This window comes from Mixophyes fleayi, chromosome 3, assembly GCF_038048845.1.
Source record: "Mixophyes fleayi isolate aMixFle1 chromosome 3, aMixFle1.hap1, whole genome shotgun sequence".
In the NCBI taxonomy this organism is placed as follows: domain Eukaryota; kingdom Metazoa; phylum Chordata; class Amphibia; order Anura; family Limnodynastidae; genus Mixophyes; species Mixophyes fleayi.
In genome coordinates this window covers 252,090,597-252,117,551 of record NC_134404.1, presented here as the reverse complement: position 1 = coordinate 252,117,551, position 26,955 = coordinate 252,090,597, and the positions used below count along the sequence as shown (strand labels likewise).

Here is a 26,955-nt window from a genome sequence, read left to right as displayed (position 1 = left end):
TCCACAAGGTTTACTTGGTTTTATTACTGAAAGTATTGAATTTATTCTGAAGAACAATTTCTTTTATTTTGACAATGACGTCTTCTTAAAAATGGTCGGTACATCCATGGGCACCAAGTTCACACCCTGTTATGCAAATATTTTTATGAGCATATGGGAAAAAAAAATTGTCTGGGGAAATCCCAGATGGGTAGCGGACCTGGTGTCACGGTATAGATACATTGACAACATCATTTTCATATGGAAGGGAGATAGGGCTAAGTTAAATCTTTTCTGTCAACTTAACTGTAATAGTTATAATATCCATTTAACGTCTAACATTAGCCAAGAATCTGTTAACTTTCTGGACCTCGCCCTCTATGTAAATGATGGTCTATTGTACACCAAAACATATACTAAACCAACAGATAGTAATTCTTCTATCAATAGAAATAGTCACCAACACCAGAGATGGTTAGAGAATATCCCAGTAGGACAGTTCATTCGTATAAAAAGAAATTGCACAGAAAATGCTGTATGTGAAGAACAGATATCCATATTGAAAGAGAGATTTTTACAGAAAGGATATTCTAAGGAATCCATTGAGGTAGCCCATGATAAAACTAGAAAGATTGATAGGGCTTAAGTGCTCCAACCACAGGAATATACAAAGAATAAGACAGATACAAGTCACTTATCCTTGATCACACAATATAATGAAGATCATAAGAGATGTGAAAATGTCTTTAGAAAACATTGGAAAGTACTAATGGGAGATCCAGTTTTAAAAAATCTTTTGCCATCCAAACCAAGGTTTATTTATAGAAGGGCCTGAATTTAAAAGACAAAATAGTATGTAGCCTTCTCCATATTTGCCAGACTTCTCACTAGCTGTCCATTAAAAATATGGATTATCGAACATTACACAGAGTGACACCCAAAACAAAGACATCAATGAACTTCAAAATTGTGTGTAAAATGCATTTTAATATTTGTAATGTTCTTACTCTTCTAATTCAATATTTAAAACTTGAAATGTCAGGTTTTAACAAAGGCAGTTCTGGTATAATTATACAGTCTTGAAACATGTACTTTGAATTAAATATTATTGCATTAAAAATACAATACAATATGAACTGTGACATAAATGACAAACATAGTGTAAAAGCAGTTATGTTTACACCTGTTTAATTGCATAAAAATAGACATTATCTATTGTATTTAGGTCTTCCACGCATCACTGAAAGAAAGTGAAAGTTATGTAAATCACTCATTTTATTTTAATTTTCTATTTGCATATTACCCATAATTACAGTATAGTTCTGTTTGTTTAGAGTAAGGCTCTACAAAAATCATTCATCGTTTAACATAATTAACACAATAGTTGAGGCACAGCACTAAACAGCTAAAGCTTATGAACAATGCGGATGACCATATTGGCAGTGCAAGTGCTATAACAAATTCCTAAAACTCAATTTTATGGCTCATTTGCTAACTTTAGGAAAGAGGAAATGCCACATAACTGTGACTTTAATTAATCTCTTTTTAAAGCTATGGGTCGGTGCATTAACAAATGGCTACATTCCTATGGTTATTTTTAAATTAAATTGGGTTGCTTTTGCTAGTATATTTTTTATCTTAAAGTTTTTGCAAGAGTTATGTGATATATTCTTAGTCGAAATAAAGTTGAACCGCACTGGGTAAGCCCAGTATCCTAGTATAGATAATAATTCAGATTTTTATAGCCTCAATTGGTCTCATAACTAAACCAACAGACAAAAAGTAAAAATAATAGAAATGCGGTCTCTTATACTAGGATGGGTGCCCCCTCACATAAATTACAATGACAACACAGTAAGAGAGAGAAAGAATATGTGAACCGGGGCACTCAGAGAGCAGAGAAAACATATATTAAAAAACTTTAAATCTTTATTAGTAATAAAGATTTTCTCTGCTCTTTGATATATTCTTAGAACTGGTCAAAAATTTATGTTTGAAACCTATTATAAAATATGCAAATTTAAGGCTTGTTCCCACATTTGAGATGAGAAAATGGATATGAAAATGTACATTAAAACTCCAACTTTAGATGTGTTTTTGTATCATTTTTTAAAAAGCAGTTCTAATCTGGTAGTGCATGTTAACACATAGGAAATTGATTGTGCCACATTCTAAAATTTGAAATGCAGTGGAGGGAAAGGCACCGGTAATTCGTATTTGAACTATTATTAATATGTTTTTAATGCATTTATTAACTCCTGAAAACTGCAAAAAAGAGTATAGGTGTCAACAATGCCTCAAAAATAATTCTCTATCACATAAGGTTTGTAAAACTCACTTTAAGGGGCATATTCAATTGTTTGAATTCCCCACAGCGTTAAAATTATTACCGTTATTACGGTAATACTAAGCCGGATTTCAGCTCGCAGCTCCCTGAGCCGCGAGCTGCAATCCAGCGTGAAAGGTACCGTAATAACGGTATTTACACGCACTATTACTGTTATGACGGCAATAGTGCGTGCGCCGCATTACTTTTCAGTGTAACGCTAACAATTGAATATGCCCCTAAAGATATTTAGATATCTGACATCAAAAATTGCCTGGTCCATTATTGTTGCTTTTGTCTTTTGATAGCATGATTATGAAATTATAAAATTACATTACTGAACTACAATTATATAGTTATATTATTAAAGTTAATTTGTGTTAAAATAGCAATGAAAAATACCTAGTTTTGGAAATCAGCACTCTATATATGGTCAATGTTTTTCATAGAATTTTGCACAGAGGAGGCTAAGCAACATAGTATACATAAAATATACCAGAAATTAGGGCCTTTATCTTACATTTTCTCTTTTGCTTCAAAAGTGATTATGTGAAAAAGACACAAAAATGACAAAATGAAAAGGAAAAGACACATTTGAAGTTATTATTGTCTACCAATCTAAAATGTCTGCTGAGCTGGCAAACCAACAAGAAGCTGCATGCTCCCTGCTTACGGGTTTGTATTGGCCTCCTGTCCCTGATTAATATAAAAGAAGGTTTTCTTTTAATGTTGCGAACTGAATAGGTATGAGCACAACACATTTGTACAATATAGTTGACTATTAAATCAGTAAACAGCCTGTTTAGCTTCCTACTAATCTCTATTACTGATTTGATAAAGTTTCACTTTCAAGCGACACTTGGAGGAAGACTGGAAGAGAAGGAGGTATTTTAAGAGATAAATGAATCTCATACTGTCATTTTTGAAGAAAAAAAACATGGTATAAATGTCTGAAAAACATTATCGATATCCCTGCTAGTGCAACACATGGCTTTTAATACCTGATTTAAATTATTAGTAATCATAAAATAAATCTGCTTTACTCACTGGTTAAATAGTGCTCAGTGCTAAAGGCAACTGCCAAGTTTAAAAGTTTAAAAGTATACAATTACATATAAACAGATATTATAGAAGAATGTAACATTCACTGTATACCCTTTCTAGAACATTATGTACATTCAGTTTGTAGGCAAGATTTCCATGATAACATGTTTAAGAAAATACTAAACAGTCATTGCATCTTACATATATGTGCAGAGATAGCACTGGTGTTTCAAACATTTATTTCGCAAAATGAAAACTTGTGCTGGTCTCTAATTAAATGTACTGAATAAAGTTTGACTACATTACACTTGATAATGTAGTATTGTTGATTAAACAGCATCTTGGTAAAAAAAAAAAGCTCTACTCTTTTTAAATAGACTTTGACCTAATTTTTTGGTGTGCAGGCAAGTAAATGTGAAAACATTGTCTGTTTTTTTTAATTATGTATTTGGATAAAAATATTTCCATGGGACAGTTTGCTTGCACACAGAAGGCGGCCATGAGTGGTCCTCAGTGGTACCTTCTGCTCCCTCCCCTATTCTATCTAGACACATGTCTGATAAGAAAGTACAGTACTTTTACCTCTAGTATTGATGGGGAGTAGTGCAGAAAAAGGTAAGGTCAAAGATGGTCTTATTCGCAAAAACAAGAAAAAGAATGGTGGTGTTTCAAATGAACTGATTAAATACTGTTTGTAGCAGGAATTGTAACTGAGGGCCTGATTTAGAGTCGGATGCAATTTACACTGAAACCGTAATTGTAAATTGCATCCTTCATTATCATCATCATTTATTTATATAGCGCCACTAATTCCGCAGCGCTGTACAGAGAACTCATTCACATCAGTCCCTGCCCCATTGGAGCTTACAGTCTAAATTCCCTAATATAGACACACACACACAGACAGACAGAAAGGGAGACAGACAGACAGAGACTAGGGTCAATTTATTGATAGCAGTCCATTAACCTACTAGTATGTTTTTTGGAGTGTGGGAGGAAACCGGAGCACCCGGAGGAAACCCTGTAAAGCAGATATATGATTAAAAAAATGAATGTAAAAAATAAATAAAAATTGTGCTTTTTTTGCCCCGAAATAGCACAAGGGTTGGTTATGCTGTTTGCGAGGGGATGCACACCTTTTTTTTTAAAAACAAATGTAATTATTTTTTATTTAGTTTTTTAATACACCAAGATTTCTTGCACCAGTTGAAAGCACCTGAAAAAGATATGTCTCCGAGAGACCTATATGCGGTTGCTTTGAACTCAAAATAGCAAGTAAAGAGTGTGAACACGCTATTACATTCCTAAGCTCGCCCACTACCTTCCCCATTCTACCTCTCTAAGCGCAGAGAGGTGCAATGTGGAGATCTGTCTCAGTCAAAATGCAAACTGAGAGGGATCTTTGGCCAAAAGTGCTTTTTGCACTGATCAGAAGGACTTGCATCCGATTCTAAATCAGGCCCTGAATGTACAATATGAATATAGTTATTTATATCTTAATTTGGTAAATCATATTGGGATGCTTTATAAAGTGAGGTTAGTGTGTCTTTAACTGTACCAATAATTTTTGAGGATGAGTGTAAACTGCCAAGTGTATACTTACCTCTGCAACAATGAGCAGTGCCTGTAAAAAATGTTTTATCACTAAGTAAATGGAATGAGAAAAAAATACTAGTTAAATCTCTGCACATCTATGTTATTCAAAGAATATACATATTTTGTTAATGAGTACAAATGTAGAACTGCACTAATATTTTTCATAAATAATAACATTGAAATGTGGTTTTTTTTATATTGCTTGATAAAAACATTTGGAAAGCATACATATGTTAACATTACATCTAGAAAGCTAATAAATCCCAATAAATCCTAAAAACAATATTAAATAAATCCTTTGGTAAATCGCATGATGAAAAGTTGACAGCAAATTCGAATAAATTACTTCATTCTTGAAAGCTTAAAAAAAAAAGAAAAAAAAGCAGTAGCGCAAAATGTAAGTAAAATTTACATGCACATACTGTATATCTTTTATAGATTACAACTAAAGTACAAAAAAAGTTAACATATTCTGCAGAGACAAAGATAAATTTCCATTTACTGTATGTTTGTGATACCAAGGTATGCATTTTCCTTATTGCTTCAAAAAATATTGGTGGCATTGTGGTATTGTTTTTTTTATTTGCCAGGATGTAAAAGTAAGTACGTTGAGGAAGAGGTACACCGTCAATTTCTGTGGAACCTGCTTCACATAATACTGCCATTTTGGGAACAAAGGCACTGAGAGGTATAAGTAATGTCTGTTAAAAGTACAATTGAAAAAATAAAAATCAGCGACTCAAGAGTTTTAGTTTGGTAAACCAACTGACCAGTAGTGAGGGCTCTGTTGTGGAATTTTTTGAAGATGAAGCAGTGGTATGTTTCCTGGGTCCTTCGTCTTGGTATGGCATTGTGGCACTATTGTGCAGGTCCATGTTCAAAAGACCACGGCTACCCCTTATATAGTCTGTTCCTCTGACTAAATGCCTTTCAGTTGTTGATCTGATGAAATAATTCCGAGATGATACGTTTTCTTCTATTATCGGTGCTATACGTTCATTGCTGAAATACCTGGATAAAGGCTCATCACCTTTAAAATAGAGAGAAAACACTTAATAAATATTTTAAACATTGGGAGTTAGAAAGGATACAAGTGCATTCATTGACCATTTAGTTTTAAATGAAAAGGAATGTCTAATGTTTGCTAGCAAATACTGTTAGCAATTTTACAACTGTGTTAGTAAATAACCCCCAAACATGTACAATACATATATGGAAATAAAAAAAATAGAAAATATTCTTAAAACTTTAACATTCCCTCTATTGTTTTCACAGAAAAACTATGCTTCTTTTTACCTTTTTTTCCTGTGATTCTGTGCCTTGAGTAGGTTTCTGCAGATAAGATCCAACTAGCTTCTGCAGGCATAGATAAAGGACGTGGCTTACCTGTTGACAGACAAGAAAAAAGGAAGACATTAATAAAGGGCATACCCAAACTATAGTGGAAGTAAGATAGGCAGTTTGTCGTAGAAACATGTGAATATTTTATTGTTTACATTTTCAATATAAAATTGTGAAATCACTAGAAAACTTTAAAAAAAAGGTACAAAATTATGAAAGTGTTGCAGACAACGATTAAAGTAGACTGCATTAACAGATGCAAAATGAAGAGTATAAGTAATGTACTTGTAAGCAATCTACATGCACTTACATTTGTCTATTGTTCATTAACAACTGTTTTGATCTACATGCGTATCTTAGTATTAAATTGCGCTTAAATGCTGAAAAATCAGAAGAAAGCAGGGTTGAATTGACGTTATTCTACAGGTACCGTGCCTGTCAGTCAAAGTCCACTGTTTTGCTTCTTTCCCCCTCCACCCATTCAAATTTGCTCAGGTAGATTAAACCGAATGATAATAAACAGTTTTTTTTAAAAGATATATTAAGCTGATAAGATATCACAGATGCAAAAATGTCTGAAACGCAAACAATATAAACATGACATCTGAATACAGTCTGACGGAAGCCTTGTTTATAAAGACAGATACAACTCAGGAACATTTTGAATAAAAATAAGTGGCAAAATGTGTGGGGAGGGGAGATGAGGAAGGTGTGTGTATGGTGGAGCTCTGGAACTAACCGCTGCACGAGTCCACAAGTCTATGAGGAAAAGAACTAGCACTTAGTTCCCATCGTAAAAAGTCTTCTAAGGGCTGGCACAATTAAAAAATGCATCGGTCGGATAGCTGAAATGCGTAGTCCGCGGGGGATACATTTTGGTAAAAAAAGGGACTGCTTAATGGAGGATACTGGTAATATATTCCATGCTCTAAATATACCTACCTAGATGTAAGCCCCTCTACCTGGGAGGTGAGTGCATCTGATTTTAACTGCATTTTAATGGTGTTCAAAACATATAGGTCAGTGCAGGACTTGCATACAATAAGGTGCCCTTGACGCTAAGATGCAGGCTTAAATGTTTTGATAAAAATATGAAATAATATCTCATGTTTTCATTTTGCTAGATATACACATATATGCAGTGTAATGGATAACTGTCTTTTTGTTTTATATAAATATATGGGCATTTAATTGCCATGCAGTTAGGACCATGTATAGTATGACATATACCGAGAACTGGTGTATTTCTTCTGTGGTTTTGTTTCTAAATATACCACAACCTGCTGATAACCGATATAAGCACAGGTGCAAATCCTTAAGGAGCTAAACAGCTAGTAGCACATGCAATAATCAGTCACAAAATTAAAACCACTGACAACTGAAGTGAATAATACTGATAATATGTTACCATGGCAAGGAGTGGGATATGTTAGGCAGCAACTGAACAGTCAGTTCTTGAAGTGGATGGGTTGGAAGCAGGAAAAATGGGCAAGTGAGCTACTGTAGCACAAATTACTGAAAAGGTTAATGCTGGTTATGATAGAAAGGTGTCAGAACACAGAGTGCATCGCAGTTTGCTGCATATGGGGCTGCGTAGCTGCAGTCAGAGTGCCCAAGCTGACCCTTGTCCACTGCCAAAAGTGTCTACAATGGACACGTGAGTGCCAGAATTGGACCATGGGGCAATGGAAGACCGTGGCCTGGTCTGATGAATCACGTTTTCTATTACATTATGTGGATGGCCGGATGTGTGTGCGTTTACCTGGGGAAGAGATGGCACCAAGATGTACTATGGGAAGAAGGTGAGCATGCAGAGGCAGTGTGATGCTTGGCCAATGTTTTGCTGGGAAAACCTTGGGACTTGGCATTCATGTGGATGTTACTTTGACATGTACCTCAATAAGCAGGATAATATGCACTGCCACACTGCAAAAATTGTTCAGGAATGGTTTGAGGAACATGACAAAGAGTTGAAGATGTTGACCTGGCCTACAAATTCCCCAGATCTCAATCCAATTGAGCATCTGTGGGATATGCTGAAAGTCAGAGCCATGGAGGCCCCACTTCGCAATTTACAAGACTTAAAGGATCTGCTGTTAACGTCTTGGTGCCACATACCGCAGAACACCTTCAGAGGACATGACATCTATGCCTCCACAATTCAGAGCTGTTTTGGTAGCACAAGAGGGACCTACACAATATTAGGCAGGTGATTTTAAAGTTGTGGTTGATCGGTATATGTCTATTTCATTTCTTAGTGTGCTTGGGGAATCAACAGTAGAAAACATATGGGGACATTAGGAACTGAAACCCTCCAATGGTTTGTTATCAAAAGCCTGACACTAGATCATATGGGTTTCAAATATGGGTAAAAGATCTCATTTATGTGCATTGCCTCCAACAAACATTTGAGAAGCTGATGGAGAAAAAGTGGATCCCAGTGGGGTCAATAATACCAATGATAATAGAGCTTCAGTACATTTTCATTTATAAAAATGCTGTAAGCTGAAGCACCCCTATATTGTGTTGCTAATTAATGTCATGAAGCTCTGCTCTTTGTCTTGTGGCTTTGGGTATGTTAGGTTCCAATGGAGACCAATATTTTGGAGGTGAAGTGGAATAACGAAATGCACAACGATTTCAAAACATAACAGGAAGTAGGGCATAAGCTAGACTTATTACAATGTGTCTGATTTGGAGGTATTGGTGGAAGTCATGTTTGGAAAGCTTAATTTATGTTTGCAGTTCCAGGAAATCAGTCAGGGTCTCCAGAAAAGCAAGTTAGTATATTTCTGGATCCAGTCAAAGATAAAGATCAATTTAAATTGGGAGTTATTCTGAACTGGGTAGATCACTGGGGGTGTCCCAGCACAGATTGTATAGTCTATTGAAACAATCCTACACTTGAAAAGAAAAAGATCTGAGGGGTGCAACATAAAGGCTGCTAGCCTCTTTTGCTGAGGGATCTACAATATGGTGGCTATTAAGATCATATTCAGGCATGAAGATTCAATGTCAACCCATAGTTTGGTACCAGGAAGTAAATGCATTCAGACTAACTGTAATAATGTAGTATTTTTTCATATAAGTAACACTTAGTCCCATGTTGAATACATGCTTATGCGGATATCTCATCTTAATCCAGGACTTTCAACTGACCCAGATTAACTGAGTTTTTTAAAGAATCTATCAGGAATAGTGACTGAAAGAGTTTAGAACAACTATAAGAACTGTGGTAGTACTACTTTAATTTTGATGCAGGCAATCCTACCTATCAGTGAGATCAATAGTATATTCCATTTGGTAAGGTCTGACTTATTGGTCTCTATCAACAGGGGAAATTGGCATTGAATATTTGCTCATAAATTTTAATAATGGAAAAGCCAAAGTATTTGAATTTGGGGGATTAACACTTAACATTAAAATTCAGTGCAAGTAATTTTTACAGTTGATTTAGACAGTTTTGTCTGTATTAATTTTAGACCCTGAGAGGTTAAAATTTTGAATTTCGTAGAGAAGATTAGGGAGTGATGTCATGAAGTGGGTAAGCAAAAGCCAGACATTATTTGCACATAGACCTATTTTATACTTGTAGTAATTATGATATTTTCCTTTGATTAACAATCAAGATGGAGTCTATCATTAATTTCTATGTGTCTCTTTATGAACAGATACTAAGGAGTATATTTTCTAAACTGCGGGTTTGAACAAGTGGAGATGTTGCCTATAGCAACCAATCAGATTCTAGTTATCATTTATTTAGTACATTCTACAAAATAACAGCTAGAATCTGATTGGTTGTTATAGGCAACATCTCCACTTTTTCAAACCCGTAGTTTAGTAAATATACCCCTAACTCTGTGATGTTTCTTCAGATTATTTACTTGTCTTTTATGACCATGTTTTCTCTAAAATTAGTGTAGTGGACTATGGCCTGCAAACTCAGCTCTTTAAGTAATTTAGAACTCAAAGAGACAAAGGTTATTTACTGACAGACAGATAGATATACCGTAAGTATTTGTGTATTCTTAAGTATACTTTGTAATGTTTGTTTATAAGAAATATATGAATGTAATTGTTTAGTTAACTGCTGTACTCAGAATGATGCTGTCATCAATTGCATGTATTACATCAGTATTCACTTTAGCCATTTAATCCCTCATGTTTTCATCACCACTGAGAAATAGTTCAAATCAGTTTAATTTTTTCAAGTTACTGAGGTGAATACCTACCATGCATTGGAGTTTTGTCTCTGAGTTTGGCAGGCTGCACATGCACCTCAACTGGAAAAGTCGCCAGCTGGTCAGAGTCTGCAATAGTAAACCGTCGCCTACGGCTTTCCTGATCAAGGTAGGAATTTGGAGATTCTGAACCTTTTGATCCCGTGGGCGTGTCTCTGTAAGCAGTGTATCCAAAACTACTCTTCTCATCTCTTAAAATGGAAAAAAGCACACTTTTAGTATATTTTAAAAAATAACATGTTTGATCTTAACTCAATTATTCTGATGAATGTAAACAATAAAACAATAAAAAATGGTCTATAAATACTATTTCGTTAATGCTGAAGATTCATATGTCTGCATGTCAAAGTTCTGTTTCATTAAATACTACAATTCATAAAAAACAGTTATAACACAGATAATTTAACATGGCACATGCAAATAAAGGTAGTTTATTTGCATGTGTAGCTCCTGAAATTGCAGCAAAAAAGTGAAGTATGAAAATATACTTTTTTAGGAAGATTTGTCTCTTTCTTGGGTCATAACACAATATATACACTCAGTGGCAACTTTATTGGGTATATCTGCTCATTAATACAAATATCTAATCAGCCAATCATGTGGCAGCAACTCAATGCATAAAAGCATGAAAACATGGTCAAGAGGATCAGTTGTTGTTCAGACCAAATAACAGAATGGGGGAGACTTGTGATCTAAATGACATTGATCAAGGAAGATTATTGGTGCCAGGCAATTTGGTTCGAGTATCTCAGAAACTGCTGATCTCCAGGGATTTTCACGCACAACATTCTCTAGAATAGACTGGTAATACTATGCAAAAAAAAAGATCCAGTGAGAATGGCCAGATTGGCTCAAGCTGACGGGAATGTGATAGCAACACAAATAACCATGCATTATAACAGCAGTATGCAGAAAAACAACTTCAAATGCATATTATGTTGAACCTTGAAGTGGATGGGCTACAGAAGTAAAAGATGACACTAGGTTACACTCCTGCCAGCTATGAACAGGAAGCTAAGGCTACTGTGCACAGGTTCACCAAAAAAGGACAGTTGAAGAGTGGAAAAATGTTGTTGTCAGAATTTGGCATAAACAAAATGAATCCATGGATGCATCCTGCCTTGTGTCAATGGTGCAGGCTTGTATCGTTGTGGGGAATGTTTACTTGGCACACTATAGGCCCCTTAATATTGAGCATCATTTAAATGCCTCTGTCACGATTCGGGGTCTTAGTCCTGTTTACACCACCCGGCGATACCATATCACCGTACATCTCCTTCCTGGTCGAATGCAGCATTCTATCCTGGGACAAGTGTGTCTTCTGTCTGCAGTACTGGAGGCTGCCATATTGGGTGAGACACTTGCTAAATATCCTGCTGAGTCTGAACACCTGGGGGTATATTTACTAAACTGCGGGTTTGAAAAAGTGAAGATGTTGCCTATGGCAACTAATCAGATTCTAGTTGTCATTTTGTAGAATGTACTAAATAAATGATAACTAGAATCTGATAGGTTGCTATAGGCAACATCTCCACTTTTTCAAACCAGCAGTTTAGTAAATCTAGCCCCTGATCTCATCCACCAATTGGCTTCCTCTGCAGACTAAAAGAGTTTCCTCCTACACTCAGCAAACTGCCAGTGCAACACTTTCCTAGTTCCTGGTTCCAGACTTCCACAGTTGCTGTTGGTTGCTGCTTCAATCCTGTCTGCTGTATACAGATCTCAACCATCATCCTTCATGGGAATTCAGCTTCACCCTGTTTGCTGTTCTATGGATTTCTACCATTATCTCTCTGAGTGAATTCAGCCTCTTCCTGCTGCTGTTATATAAACTGCAATCATTAAGGCTTTGTGTGATTTCAGCTTCATCTTGTTGCTGTTATATGAACTGCAAACCGTTAACCCTTTGTGTGAATTCAGCTTCATCTTGTTGCTGTTATATAAACTGCAAACCATTAACCTTTCGTGTGAATTCAGCTCCATTCTGCCTGCTGAAATGAATACTTTGGTTATTTATTCCTCGTGTGGATTTACCTTCATTCTATCTGCTTGTGTACAGATTCCAGCTGTTATCTTCTGTGTGGATCCTCCTCTCATCAATCTATTTCTATCTCTGCTACTAGGTTATCTGGGATAATAGGTTGTTGTTCTGAGTCATCCACCTTCTGGAGCCATTTCTGTGTCTTAGGGTACCGATTTCCAGTTCCAGGCCTAAACCAGGTTCTGAGTTGTCCAGGGCCAGTTCCTGGCTTAGTCTATTCAGGAGGTTGCCACCCCTGTATATCCTCTGCCTGAGTTCTGAGTCTTCCCAGTGCCAATTGTGGGAGTATATTTGCCTGAATCTCTGAGTTCTTGGAGGTACTGAGTCTCTGGCCGTGGGTTCAGGTCCCCCCTGTTCCAGTACAGCAGCTCCAGATTCCAGTCATTTATTTCAGTACGGAGTCCAGTACAGCAGTCCTCCTCCTAACTTCCAGTATACGGGATTACAGCAAACTCTATGAGCAAGACATTCATCCGGCCTCCCAGTTTCCACTACACTCCTGCCACAGCTAGCCCCAGGAGTTTCGAGACGGATCACAGAAACCTTATTGCTGTAACAGCCTCAGCCTACCTGAGTATTGTTTTGGACTACATTCCTTAATGGCCACAGTCTACCCATCTTCTAATAGCTACTTCCAGCAGGATAACACGCCATACCACAAAGCATTCAGGTTGTTCAGGAGAAAGGGGGATTCTACCGAGTACTAGAAAGGTGTACCTAATAAAGTGACCACTGAGGGTATGTATTTTTGTTAGCTGTGTCAACCTATTTTATTGAACCTAGTAAACATTTTTTTACATATCATTTGTTAAGCTGCAATAAAATAGGCTAGGATGTCATGCACATGCCGTAACACTAGAGTGCCCTATTCATGTTGGAAACAGTGGGTACATTCGGGAATAGAGAATTCTAGGAGATTATTTTCCAAAACTGCCTAAGTGGACATGGGATATCCAGAAGGATAACCCGTGCCTATTTACACATAGGTCAGTTGACCCAGACTTACTAAAGATATGAGCTGCAGCCAACCGTGGTTATGAAAAGAATTACAGCAAAAATTGGCTTCTTTAGCAAAAATTTGAAATTACAACTGTGCATACATTATGTACAGTAAAGAGGAAAATGTTCAAATACCAAATCAAATCCCAAGTTCAATAGTAACACATATCTTATAACTAGCACTTAAAAACTTCCACATACATAAAGTAAATATTTCATTTACTAAATTTGCAATAAAGACACTTTATTAATTAATCCCCAGATTTCAATTTTCAGGTATGAATTGAGAAGGTAAAAGAGCTCTGTTATAAAGTAAAGTATGAACCTGCCCACTCTCTTAAACACAATTGGAGCTCCTTCCACATTTTATGGCAGAGCCCTAATGACATTGAAGTCAATAGGTTGAGACTGCAGAAGCTTATTTTTCTGTGACATCAATGGACCTTGCAGTACTAAAATCACCACTATGACAAGTTTCATTACAACATACATTTTAAAATACACAGAAATTTTATATACACCTTCTACATTTTGAATTATAAAGCCTTTTAACATTATAAAAGAGTTGCTTTTATTGTGCAGTAGGTCGATATAGAAAATAGGGACAGCCTTGCAAATGTAAATAGATCCAGATTGAACGGAACTCAGGATGGGACTCAGATAAGCAACTATTCATTTGTTTATTATTATTATTATCATCATCATCATCATCATCATCCTTTATTTATAAGGCACCACAAGATTATATCAATGTAAGTTACCATTACTTATGTAAAAAATATTTTTCACCACCATATATCTCACTGCGGTTTAATGCGCTTCGATTTTTATTATTTTATAGTAAAGCAAGTCTGCCTAGATGTCAGTCACTGTCTGCTTGTTTAGTTAGAGAAGCATCTATCTCCGCGGAAACTGCAGCATAGATATGCTCATCTTACTGTCATTAATACATACATATATGATGAGCATATCTAGTTAAGTATAAACACTCCACACACTATATGGACAAAAGTATTTGGCCACACCTGTTATTTAGTAAATAGAGGTGTTTCAATCAGACCCATTACCAGAGGTGTATAAAATCAAGCACCTAGCCTTGCAGCCTCCATTTACAAACATTTGTGATACCAAATAGGTCGTTCTGAATAGCTCAGTGACTTCAAACGTGGTACTGTGATAGGGTGTCACCTTTGCAATAAGATGGTTCGTGAACTTTAATCCGTGCTGGATATTCCTTGGTCAACTGTAAGTGACATTATTAGAAAGTTGAAACCATTAGGAACAGCAGCAACTCAGCCACGAAGCAGAAGACCACGTAAAATCACAGACTAGGGTCAATGACTGCTAAGGCGCATGGTGCATGAATGTCGCTGATTCCATAGCTGAAGAGGTCCGAACTTCCACTGGCATTAATGTAAGCACAAAAAGTGTGTGGCGGGAGCTTAATGGAATGGGTTTCCATTGCCGAGCAGCTGCATGCAAGCCTCACATCACCAAGATCAATACCAAGCGTCGGATGGAGTGCTTTAAAGCACACCGACATTGGACTGTGGAGCAGTGGAAACGTGTTCTGTGGAGTGGCGAATAACACTTCTCTGTTTAGCAGTCAGATGGGCGTGTCTGGGTTTGGCGGATGCCAGAACGTTACCTGCCTGTCTGCATTATGCCAACTGGTAATTTTGGTGGAGGGATAATGGTATGGGGCTGATTTTCAGGGTTTGGGCTAGGCCCATTATATTCAGTGAAGGGCAATCTTAATACTTCAGCATATTAAGTAATTTTGGACAATGCTATGCTTCCAACTTTGTGGCAACAGTTTGGGAAGGCCCTTTTCTATTCCAACATGACTGTGCCCCAGTGCCCAAAGAAAGGACTACAAAGATATGGTTTGATGAGTTTGGTGTGAAAGAACTTGACTGGCCTGCACAGAGCCCTGACCACATCCCCATTGAATACCTTTGTGATGAACGGGAATAGACATTGCGAGCCAGGCCTGCCCGTCCAACATCAGTGCCTGACCTCTTAATTACTCTACAGAATGAATGAGCACAAATCTTTATCTTCACTTGCTGAGGTTGCAAGTGGAAATTGATACCTGGACATTCATTATTCCGCCCCTTTAAACGTACCTTGGGGAGTATGGGACTTTGGGTGGTGGAGGAATATAAAGATCAAGTATTGCTGGCTTCTCTTTTTTCAGTGAGGAATCCAGTGTGCTTTCTGGTGACTGTGTCATAGTTGGTGGAGGGCTTGTCTAAATTTAAAATAAAGGACACAAATCATACAAAATACAATTGCACATAAAACTAAACAAGTACAGACAAGTTTAACGAAAAAGGTGAAGAAGTGAGACAAAAGATAGAGAAATCAAGTGGGTATATGTGATAAGTGACGAAATGGGTTTTGAGAGCACGCTTGAAAGATTAAAGGTTTGGAGAGAGTCTTGTCAGGCAGGGTAGGGAGTTCCATAAGTGGGGAGTCGTCAAGGCTGGAGTGACTTAGGTTAGATGGAGAGAACAGAGGGTAAGAGGGATTGTATCTCTGATGAGGTCAGAGAAATATGAAAGGGAGGAGTTTTTGAAGGTGAGGGTAAATTTGAATTGAATTTTGGAAGAAATAGGGATACAGTGCAAAGACTGGCAGAGTGGTGCAGCAGATGTATAGCAGCAAGAAAAGAAGATTAGTCTCATCTCCGTATTAAGGGCGGATTGTAGAGGGGAAAGACGGATGAGGGGAAGGCCAGATATTAGGAGGACGCAGTAGAGAATGTGAGAGATAAAGAAATACAGTTATCATAAGTAAATTCATTATATGAGATATCAGATGAATACATTTCTCATGCTTCTCATTTCTGAAGCAAATTGACTCACTCTTTTTATTTGTTCCTCCAAATTAACGTTTAATTGGTATTTGTAATAGTTGGACTAACTCATCAAATGGGATTTCTTTTAGTAAATTCGATACCTGAACAAGTGGCGGTCTCCATCTCAAGTTTTTTAAAGGTGCAGGGGTGAAATTAAAAGTTCCTGTGGGTCTCTTTTTCAGAAGTAGTGTAACTCCATCAGCGTTCTCTCTTAGTCTTGCCACAAGGTTCTTTAATTGCCATCCAACCTTCAAAATATATAGAAAGACTTCAATTTCTCACAGTTCAAAGTATGTTTAATCAATGTAATAAAATGTAATAAAACCTTTATATGAATTATATTTATAAATGTAAATATTGTAGTTGTTGTTTACTAACAAGTTATATTCATTGACCTCTTGTCTTAAAGTTAGATATGGTAAACATTTTTTGCAAGTATTAAATACTGCATATTTAAACAAGCCCTTCCTATGCACATGAGAGGCAAAGATTCTGGGAGTTTTTCACAACTTAAACCAGTGGTTCCCAAACTTTCTCAGCTCGAGGCACCCTTAGGGTCACCATAATTTTTCCAAGGCACCCCTAAGCAAAAATAATTAACGGGTATTCCCGTTTTTTAAGTAGTTGGGTCAAAATGACGTTAGATGTATTTAGACCCCTTCACCATCACATTGTGCCCCTTTATCATATCACTGCGCCCCTTCACCATATCACTCAGTATCTCCTTCGCCCTCTCACACTGTGTCCCCCTCTTCATCAGCTCACACCCACCCTGTGTCCCCCTCTTTGCCATCTCACACCCTGTGTCCCCCTCTTCGCCATCTCACACCCTGTGTCCCCCTCTTCGCCATCTCACACCCTGCGTCCACCGCTTCCCCATCTCACACCCTGTGTCCCCCTCTTCACCATCTCACACTCTGATCCCCCTTCAGCATCTCTCTCTGTCCCCCCCCTTCAGCATCTCTCTCTGTCCCCCTCCTTCAGTGTCTCTCTATCTCCCTCCTTTAGTGTCTCTCTCTGCCCTCCTCCTTCAGTGTCTCTTTGTCCCCCTCCTTCAGTGTCCCTCTGTCCCCCTCCTTGAGCATCTCTCTGTCTTCCTCCTTCAGTGTCTCTGTCCCCCACCTTCAGTGTCTCTCTATGCGTCTCTCTATCCCCCTCCTTCAGTGTCTCTCTCTGCCCTCCTCCTTCAGTGTCTATCTGTCCCCCTCCTTCAGTCTCTCTCTCTGCCCTCCTCCTTCAGTGTCTCTCTGACCCCCTCCTTCAGCGTGTCTCTCTGTCCCCCTCCTTCAGCGTGTCTCTGTGCCCCCTTCAGCCTGTCTCTCTGTGCCCCCTTCAACCTGTCTCTGTGTCCCCCTTCAGCCTGTCTCTCTGTGTCCTCCTTCAGCCTGTCTCTATGTGCCCCCTTCAGCCTGTCTCTCTGTGTCCCCCTTCAGCCTGTCTCTCTGCGTCCCTCTTCAGCATATCTCTTTGTGTCCCCCTTCAGGGTCTCTCTGTCCCCCTTCAGTGTCTCTCTGTGTCCCTTCAGTGTGTCTCTCTGTGTCCCTTCAGTGTCTCTCTGTGTCCCTTCAGTGTCTCTCTGTGTCCCACTTCACATCATGTTTAATTTAAACACTACAACTCAAACCAAGTATATCTTTAATTTTAATTTCACAAATTTACCAGATATCATGGATAACCTTAAAATGTGTCACATCTGAAGATCAGATTTGGGAATTAAAAGATGGCATACAACACATTTTTGGTTGGTGTATATTCCACTGCAATGAACAAAATGCATATCAATATAAATATTTAAAATGTAATGATTATTAACCCATATAAGTAAAATGTACTTGTGAATTTTGATCTAAGCAAAGATCATGTGGAATAGTGACAATTCAAATTCGTTTTTTAGGCCCAAGATAATTATGTGTTTTTCTAATCATTCCTCTACAAATTTCTTATTGGCTGCTGAACTCACCGTTTTGATCAGATACTTAGCTGAGCAAGGTCCTTCTTTATGTGTTCTCCTTATATTCAGTATTTATTCAATTCTTTGTGCAAACAACTGGGTTATTTTCAATCATAACCAGAGGGTTCTCCTACATTTGTGTGTTGGAACTCAGCTTTGACTACACAACAAGTGACAGACAATTTTGCCTTGAAATCCACAGCAGGTCCTCCTTTTACCTCACTATAATGGGACAAGTCAACATCTTTAAAAGGATATACCTTTGGGAGCGTAGCTTGGTAAACATCTTGAGCAGTCACACCGTTCTATAGCTCCTGCAGCTTTAAAGTGCTAATTCATGAACATCTGGGATACTCCATCTCTAATCCCCAACTGGATCACAAATAAAGCTATGGGAGTCCTTGGGATCTTTTAAGCGGGACTCCGGAATTGGGCCTGCCGCTCCTGAGACCCAGGCAGTTCTTCGCCTTCTACCCTCCCCCAAAAGCATCTATAGTATCATGCCCGCTGAAATCCCCTAAAGTAAACAGTCATCCATCTCGGACATCTTGGGGAGCCTGGCCATCCTCCATCCATTGCTACAAGAATAATAGTGCCTCCCCTCCACTTGTGGCCTCCTTCTTGTAGAAATCTGCGACCACTAGCACCCATCAGAATTTTGGTGCACTGATAATGCTCTGATACATGGTGCACGCAGCCTCACTGAGACCTCTGCAAGCCAGTGCCTGTAAGAATCACTGCACAAGATAGCAGACAGCGCTGTGCAGACATAGCTCACTGTCACATCACAAGAGTGTGTGTTGCCTGCATTAACTTGCCCAGTCTCTCATTACATAACATTGTACGATATATGGCTGGCCTGTACTAAGGAACCAAGAAGAAGGTCCTTACACACCACCTTACCTGGTATGCCACACTTAAAAAAATATTGAATTAACAAGGGTAGCATTTACAACCACACTTAAGGGTACCAGATAAAATTACTAGTTAACACTTCAACATAAATATTTGTAAACCTATCCCTTAAAACCTGGATTACTTGGATCTGTTTTCCAGACCAGGATATTTCCATACCTATCTCCTGGTTAGATATAAAGTCTAACTTTACTGGCTTTACCAACTATTATCCCTATTAGTAATCCTTTAAAGCACTTCACTGCCATCTAGTGGCCTCCTGTTTAAAACAACAGTGCATTCTGCTTTACAAACCCTGATCTCTGCAAAATCTTACTGGAACTACCTATGATTCAGGACTAAAAATTTAACATCCACCCTCCCAGATCACTTATTTCAGAGCGAAAGGATTATAATTTCTCTGTCAATTTTACCTTTACTATATCCATCAGGCATGAATCAGTGAAAGGCAAAAAAGAGGCAAAGATAACGCAATATTTTTCTTATCAAGAAGGACAAACCACAATTTCTTTTACCTTTGCCACTCCTAGATCAAAACGAAAACCCTGAGATAACTCCAGCTACAAAAGTAGCCATCCATGCTCTTCTGACCTTAAAACAGGACTCACTTCTATTGCTAAACGCACAACTGACTTGGAACATAAGGCAGAGTGCTCATTACAATTCCAAACATAGACAGTTAGAGATATGGGGGTAAATGTATCAAGGTCCGATTTTTTCAGCGTTTTAAAATCGCGGCAAATCGCGGGTGTTGACCCACGATTTTTGTCCAAAAGTTATCAAATGTATCAAGCTGTGATTTTTACCCTGATCTTCAAAATAGCTGGTCATCTCTGGCTATTTGCTGCGATATCAAACACTTCCGTGTTTAGCTAACTCTCCTGTGTTGTCCTTATGTAGCTGCGAGATTAGTAAACACATCACTGTTACACTGCACTGTCTATAGAGCCAAATGTCCCGTCAGCTGTCAAAACTGATAAAAATAAATAAAAGTTGAAAAAAAATAGTGACTGAGCCTCATTGCCGGTTATAGCGTCCTGTTCTCAGTTCTGCTGCCTGCTTGTTCACTCTCTGCTTGGTGTTTATACCTTCAACTGACTTCCCGTGTATGACCTTTGCTTGTTCCTGGACCTTTGAACCTAAGCTTCTGACCCTGACCATTTGCCTGAAATCCGGATTCTGCTCCTCCGCTAGTGCTTCTAGCCTTTCGCTTGTCCCTGGATTCCGAACCTGTGCTTGTGTCCTCTGACCTTGGTTTTCTCTGCCTGAACCCCACGCTGTTGTCCGCCAATCACTCCACTCCTGGGTTCTCCTTAAGCCTGTATACGATTCTCGACCCTCCGTCAGCCTGCGGCCAAGTTTGTCCCCACCACGACGGACTCCAGCGAACACCAGGCTTTCAGAGTAGACTCCGAGTTTCATTGTGCTGGCTTGGGAGTTCCTAACATAAAGACGCCAAACACCCTCATTTATACCACATACTTTTAATAAAAATAATAAATTCCCAATATACTCACCACTGATGTTTTCATCTGTTGTCAGCAGCTTTTAATCTTAAAATGTATGTAAACCAAGTCCCAAATAAATTTGTATCCAGTAGTCCGGCTTGACCAAGTCCAAAATAAATTTGCAATTCCCAAAGTCCGGCTTGAAATGTCCAAATTAATTTGTAAATCCAAAGTCCCTGCTTGAAATGTCTTTTCTTCTTGGGCAAAAAGCCCCCCTTGTTGCTTGAAGTCTTCATATCTTCTTCCAGGAGGGCCCCCTTGTTTCTTGAAGTCTTCTTATCTTCAGCCAGGAGGTCCCGATATTTGTAATATCCCATCCGGAACATGCTTGTAATAATAAAAAAAAAAATGAAGAGAGCCACCGCAAACAGCTTCTACAGTGTAGAAGCATCGATACGCAATGAACTTAGTTAATTTGCAATGTCTATTTATAGTATTAGGGGATTTTCCCAAGCTGTCATGGGAAAACCCTAATACTATAAATAGACCTAGCACATAAACTAAGTTAATCGTGTGATAGAGCTTCTACACTGTAGAAGCTGTTTGAGACGGCTCTCTTCATTTTTTTTTTTTATTCAGCCCTCCTGGCTGAAGATAAGAAGAATTCAAGCCACAAGGCGGTCCCACCTGGCCAGAAGAAATAAAGACTTCAAGGAACAAGGGGGGCTTTTTGTCCAAGAAGAAAAGAAGACATTTCAAGCAGGGACTTTGGATTTACAAATTATTTTTGGACATTTCAAGCAGGACTTTGGATACAAATATTTTGTTGACATTTTGAGCCGGACTCTGGGAATTACAAATTTATTTTGGACTTGGTCAAGCCGGACTACTGGATACAAATTTATTTGGGACTTGGTTTACAGACATTTTAGGATTAAAAACAACAGATAAAAACATCAGTGGTGAGTATTTTGGAGATTTATTATTTTTAATAAAAGTATGTGGTATAAATGAGGGTGTTTAGTGTCTTTATTGGGGTTTTATTATTTTTATAAAATGTATGTGGTTTTAATGAGGGTGTGGAGGTTTATTTAACATTTTCTTTTGTGGAACTACAGGTCCCAGCCAGCCGTGGATGTCAGGGCATGTTGGCGCTTGTGGTTCTCCAAGTGCCAACATGCCCTGGCTGTCATGGGTATGCTGGTGCTTGTAGCTATACAAGTACCAGCATGTCCACACTGTTTATGGCATCCTAGCTGGTTGGGACAAACAAAATGGCGTCTGTTTATTTTTTTAACTCTTTTATCGCTGTTTATTACCCTACACCCATCGCTCAGGGAATCCAGTCCAGCGCTGAACAGGCTTGGTTTGGTTTGTCATTATGGTAGGAGTAACCCTGCCGCATGTCCCCCTGCTATAGTGCCACCCACCCCGACTGGCTTGCCTAGTGCTGGCTATGTGAAAATCGGGGGACCCCAAGCAAAATGTTTCCCCGATTTTCACGTAACCAGCAGTAGGCTGGCAGCACTAGGGTTAATAGTGAATAGAGAGGAGACCCCACACTTTTTTTTTTCAACTTTTATTTATTCTTATCAGTTTCGACAGCTGCCGGGACCTCCGGCTCTATAGATGGGGAGGTGTAACAGTGATGTGTTTACTGAACACGCTGCTAGAATGCAGCATGTTGTATCTGGCTTGTTTTAAAGCACACTCAGGAGAGTTTGCTAAATTGAAGCTTCATACATTTGAGACTTATATAGCTAGAGTGGCAAACAGTCGGAAGTTTGATCTCTATCGATTTTGGAAATAGCGATTTTGACAGAAAAACAACTCTGGCGATTTTACATGAAATCTCAGGTTCATACATCTGCGAGTTTCAACTCTCCGGAGAAAATCGCTGGATTTGCAAATTTTGCACCTTGATACATTTACCCCATGGAGTTTCTTCACAGAGAAATGGAACTTTTGTAAGAGATGAATGAAGACCTATTGAATCGAGAAAAACAGAACAATATATGCATCGTAATATTCTTGAGTCAGATTAACCTGCAAATCTAGAATCATACATCATGCATTTCTTCTCTACTTTAGACCATGCTGAATACAGGTTGAAAAGACTCATAGGGCTCTCAGTCTAAAACTGAAAGATCTCAAACCCCCAGAGATGTTATCAAACTGCTCTCTTTTAAGGTGAAAGATAAAATTACGTCAGCATGCAGAAACCAATTGTACATTTTATTTGAAAAAGAGAAACTTGAGATATACCAGGGCTTGGCCCCAACAACCATTGCTAAATTATGTGACCTGAGAAATACAACGCATACCTTACTGGAAAACAGCTATAAAATGGTTTTCCCCTTTAAACTCATCATACCCATGGGCACCAAGCAACATGTATCTGTGATCCCAAAGAAGTTAAGACTTCATCTGCTTATCTCCATAAGGAGGAATGTTGTCTCAATGAGAGCTTTTTTTATCGTTGTGATCAAGTAATCCACCAAAGCTGTCTACAGCTGACTTATTTTTCTTATTCTGCCTTCTTCACATAGTTCTCACTATCTTCTCTTATTGTAATATCATAATCACTTTATCTAATCTTCATAACCGCTAGAAATAAATTTGTTTATCTGGTTTAATATACTGAAGCTCAACAGCACTTGCTAATTTTCTCAATCTGAAGAACCTCTACATAGGTTTGTGTTAAAATTTGATACCAATTGTTTACACAATATAAGATTTTGTTGTTATGGTATTGTAAGTGCTGCTTATACTAGTTCTCTGCTACTTTTTAGTTTCATTGCAAACAACTATTATATGTTTTACATTGTGTACACTTAAAGATGTCACCACCAGCAACATTTTTTCCAATAGATCCTCTAATGAAAACTTCGTCCAGTTCCAGACAAATTCACCTAAATTAAGACAATTAACCCAAATAGAGCACACCTGTATCTGCTCTGTAAATCGCAAAGGCCTGATTTCTATAAAAACATACTCTGCCAGGATCAACAAAATTTGGAACCGCTTGAAGCCAAATGGGAAAGAGATCTGAACACCAGTCTAGAGACAAAAGGACTGGGACCACATCAAACGCAGAATAGCTAAATCCTCAATTAACATAGCTTTGAGAGAAAACGCGTACAAAATATATACCAGATGGTACTTTGCTCCATCCAAATTGTGGTCCCCAGATTTCTGCTAGAGAGATTGTGGCATCAGGACTTTTTGCCATACCTGGTGGTTGTGCCCCCTTATTACCCAATTCTGGAAGATGGATATAAACGTAATCTATTAGATTATGGATTTTCAGGTACCTGCTGACCCTGCAGAACTGTTTTCAACCAAACCAATTTCCTCACTTACCAAACATGAGGATAGACTCATTACCCACATAAGTAATAAAGATAAAATAAGATAATTAATCCATAGGGAATGGAAGCAGGCCCCCACAATTAGAGAAGCTTTGCTAAATTGCATATGGTATGTCTTTTCCATGGAATATCTATTCAGCCTAATTAAAAATTCTGTATCTCTACAATAAAACTTAGACCCTTTGGTACCAACACCACACTCTCGGGCACAATTTCCCTTTCCCTTCTATCCCCACTACAAACACATATATTCATTGTCGCCCCCTTTTCCATAATCCTTTGCCCATTTAAATTGAAAAAACTTTGACAAGTGAATAATAATCAAGGGGTTATATCTCTTTTCCCTACCCCTTAGCTCCTAGCATTTCATTATTTGTGTTTCCAACTACTGGTTTATCTGTTTGTTTGTTTATTTTTGTTGTTGTTGTTACAATGTTGTATCTAAATATAAGCTTGTTTTCTTACTTTTGTTTATTGTATTCACTGAATTGTGATTTTCTATAAATAAAGACATTTTTGAAAAAAATTATATACCTTCCTTAATATTCGGATCTATTATAGACATATGAACTCCCTAAGGACCTCCTTTATTTTGGTCTCTTTCTCTCCTCTAGATTTAGTAGGCCCAGCCTACAATCCCCTTGTAAGCTCCGTTGTGTAGGCTGAATGACTTGTATTTATACTACATTAGCTCTCAGATATATTTTATTATATGGTAGGTGAACCTGAACCATGACAATCAACCAGTTTATTTTTTTCAGGTTGCTGCAGCCAGTTCCTTTGAAAACCTTTTTTCATTTAGAAGTCCAACTTAAATACTGCGAGACTATTCCCCAACTCTCTGTTATTTCTTTTCCTAAACCCCCATTATGGTGCAACATATTTCTTTTGATTGTATATCATGACCAGTCATGGCATAAAAGGGCAGACTAGATGGGCCTGTAGCTTTTCTCACCTCAAATTCATTGTTTCTATAGCATTTGTTTACAGATGATACCTTCCCTCATTTGTACAATTTTCAGGAGAAATATAATATACCTAAAGCAGCGTTTCACGTTATGAAGATGACTTTTCAGGTCCTGTATGCTATACAATTAAAAAAGCCCTAGGGAATATAAATGTTTTTTATCATTGAGAGGAGGCATCTTTTTATAGGTCTTCATCCACTGGCATCCACAATGTCTACTGGCTAAGGCTTTGTGCTAGGTAATAATGCACTTCCCCATACCAAACTCATTTACTTGAGTCTTGACTACCCAGACAAGTTTCTGTAGATGTAGCAGTCATGACTTGATTGCTCAGAGGCCTGTCAACTCTCTTCACCTAGCTAGATCTACAATGATGCTTTATGATTAGATAGAATGTGTGTATGGTTAAGTAATCTGTGTATTGCAGTTTTGTCTTTTTTTGTAATACTCTGTTAAAATTAGCTTGCGAAAATAAAATACTATTAAAAAATAATAAAACAATAACATAAAGCTTACCACAGTCTGATGATTAACCTGTATCACTTCATCACCAGCGTGAATCTTCCGGGAGGAATCAGCAGGTGACTGGGGAGATAGAAGAAAGAGAAAAACAAATCAAAGATATTGCCCAGACCTGTCTACAGTGTTTATGTAGATTGTTTGTACTGTTACAGTTTACTAATACAGCTTTAAAGCACGTACAGTCAAACAGTACGTACTGTCAAGGGAGCAAGAATGAATGATGTCAACTTCTCGAGGTCAATATAACTCCAACATTTTACATCCTTGCATCCCACCTGTCATTTTGGCATTTATTTTTTTATTTTTGTGTGATAGTAAAGCTAAAATAACAGAAGTTTGTTTCAACTATTTAAGTAACTGCGACGCTTCAGAGAAAAAAATATATCTTTTTATGTTCTTTAAATTATATATTACAGTATCTAAATAACCTTGTACTGCTTGTACAAATGTTTACACTATTTTATCTATGAATTGAATCTAGCAATAAATGCTGGTCTAGCAATTTTCACTGGGCATAAAACCCCATTCCTGCCACCGTAACAACAAATCTCATAGTAACAAGTGCAGAAAAAAAAGGCACCAGTCTCTGTATACAGTCACAAGGTCAGAGGGTAGAAAAAAAGAAAGCCATAATCTAGTAATCGGATCAAGAAACATGTGCTCTGCTGTCCATGAATTTCACCTTTTATCCAACTGCCTCATTAAAAATGGTGTTTTACCTAAAACACCTTTAATAGGATTTATATCTGCAGCACAGGAGAGAATAAACTCTCTTTTCTTTTCACTCAACTGCACATTTCATTGCTGCTTGTTCTCTCAGTAAGCTGTGGACTTGGGCAATAGCAGGGATAAATGGAAAACTTGTGGGTCATAGGAATGTTCCATAGGAAATAATGATTCACAAGCTTGAGCTGGCTAAACTGATAATTCTTGAACTATATATGCTAATATGCTGTTTTATATAATGCAATAATGACTATATGGTTTTAAATACACATTAAATATATGTTAAACATAATACAAATATACTCTTTGGAGATTACTTCAAAATCAGTGATTACATAGTTCTACTGTAAGCAAATACAAATTTCATAATGAAAAACCTTTCTATTACAATGTTGTCTTTATGGGGTGAATTCATACGGCATAAAAAAAAACGTGTTTTTGCCAGGGCAAGCCCAGACAACCCAGGTTTAGGCGCAGTATGGATGGTGTTAGTGAGAAATCCCGGGTCTGAAAACCCGGGATTTAGACCCAGGACTTTTGGTGGGGTAATTCCCGTGTCGGCCGTGGTTAGCCTGCAGTATGAATGGTGAGACCTGGGTCTCACATAAAGCAGCTGATTGGGTG

The 26,955-nt window shown here is 38.0% G+C and overlaps 1 protein-coding gene across 1 annotated transcript in view; it reads right to left on the bottom strand.

Moving 5' to 3' along the window:
- Positions 1 to 2,050: 2,050 nt before the first annotated feature.
- CNKSR3 (CNKSR family member 3) overlaps positions 2,051 to 26,955 on the bottom strand; it is a 136,570-nt gene continuing 111,665 nt past the window's right edge. Inside the window, exons 8-13 of the mRNA XM_075203403.1 lie at positions 25,600 to 25,668; positions 16,532 to 16,678; positions 15,697 to 15,821; positions 10,519 to 10,718; positions 6,242 to 6,331; positions 2,051 to 5,975 (exon numbers count right to left, since the gene is read on the bottom strand). Of these exons, the coding sequence (XP_075059504.1) occupies positions 5,677 to 5,975; positions 6,242 to 6,331; positions 10,519 to 10,718; positions 15,697 to 15,821; positions 16,532 to 16,678; positions 25,600 to 25,668 (930 nt within the window). The 3' untranslated portion in view covers positions 2,051 to 5,676. The remainder of the gene's footprint in view (positions 5,976 to 6,241; positions 6,332 to 10,518; positions 10,719 to 15,696; positions 15,822 to 16,531; positions 16,679 to 25,599; positions 25,669 to 26,955) is intronic.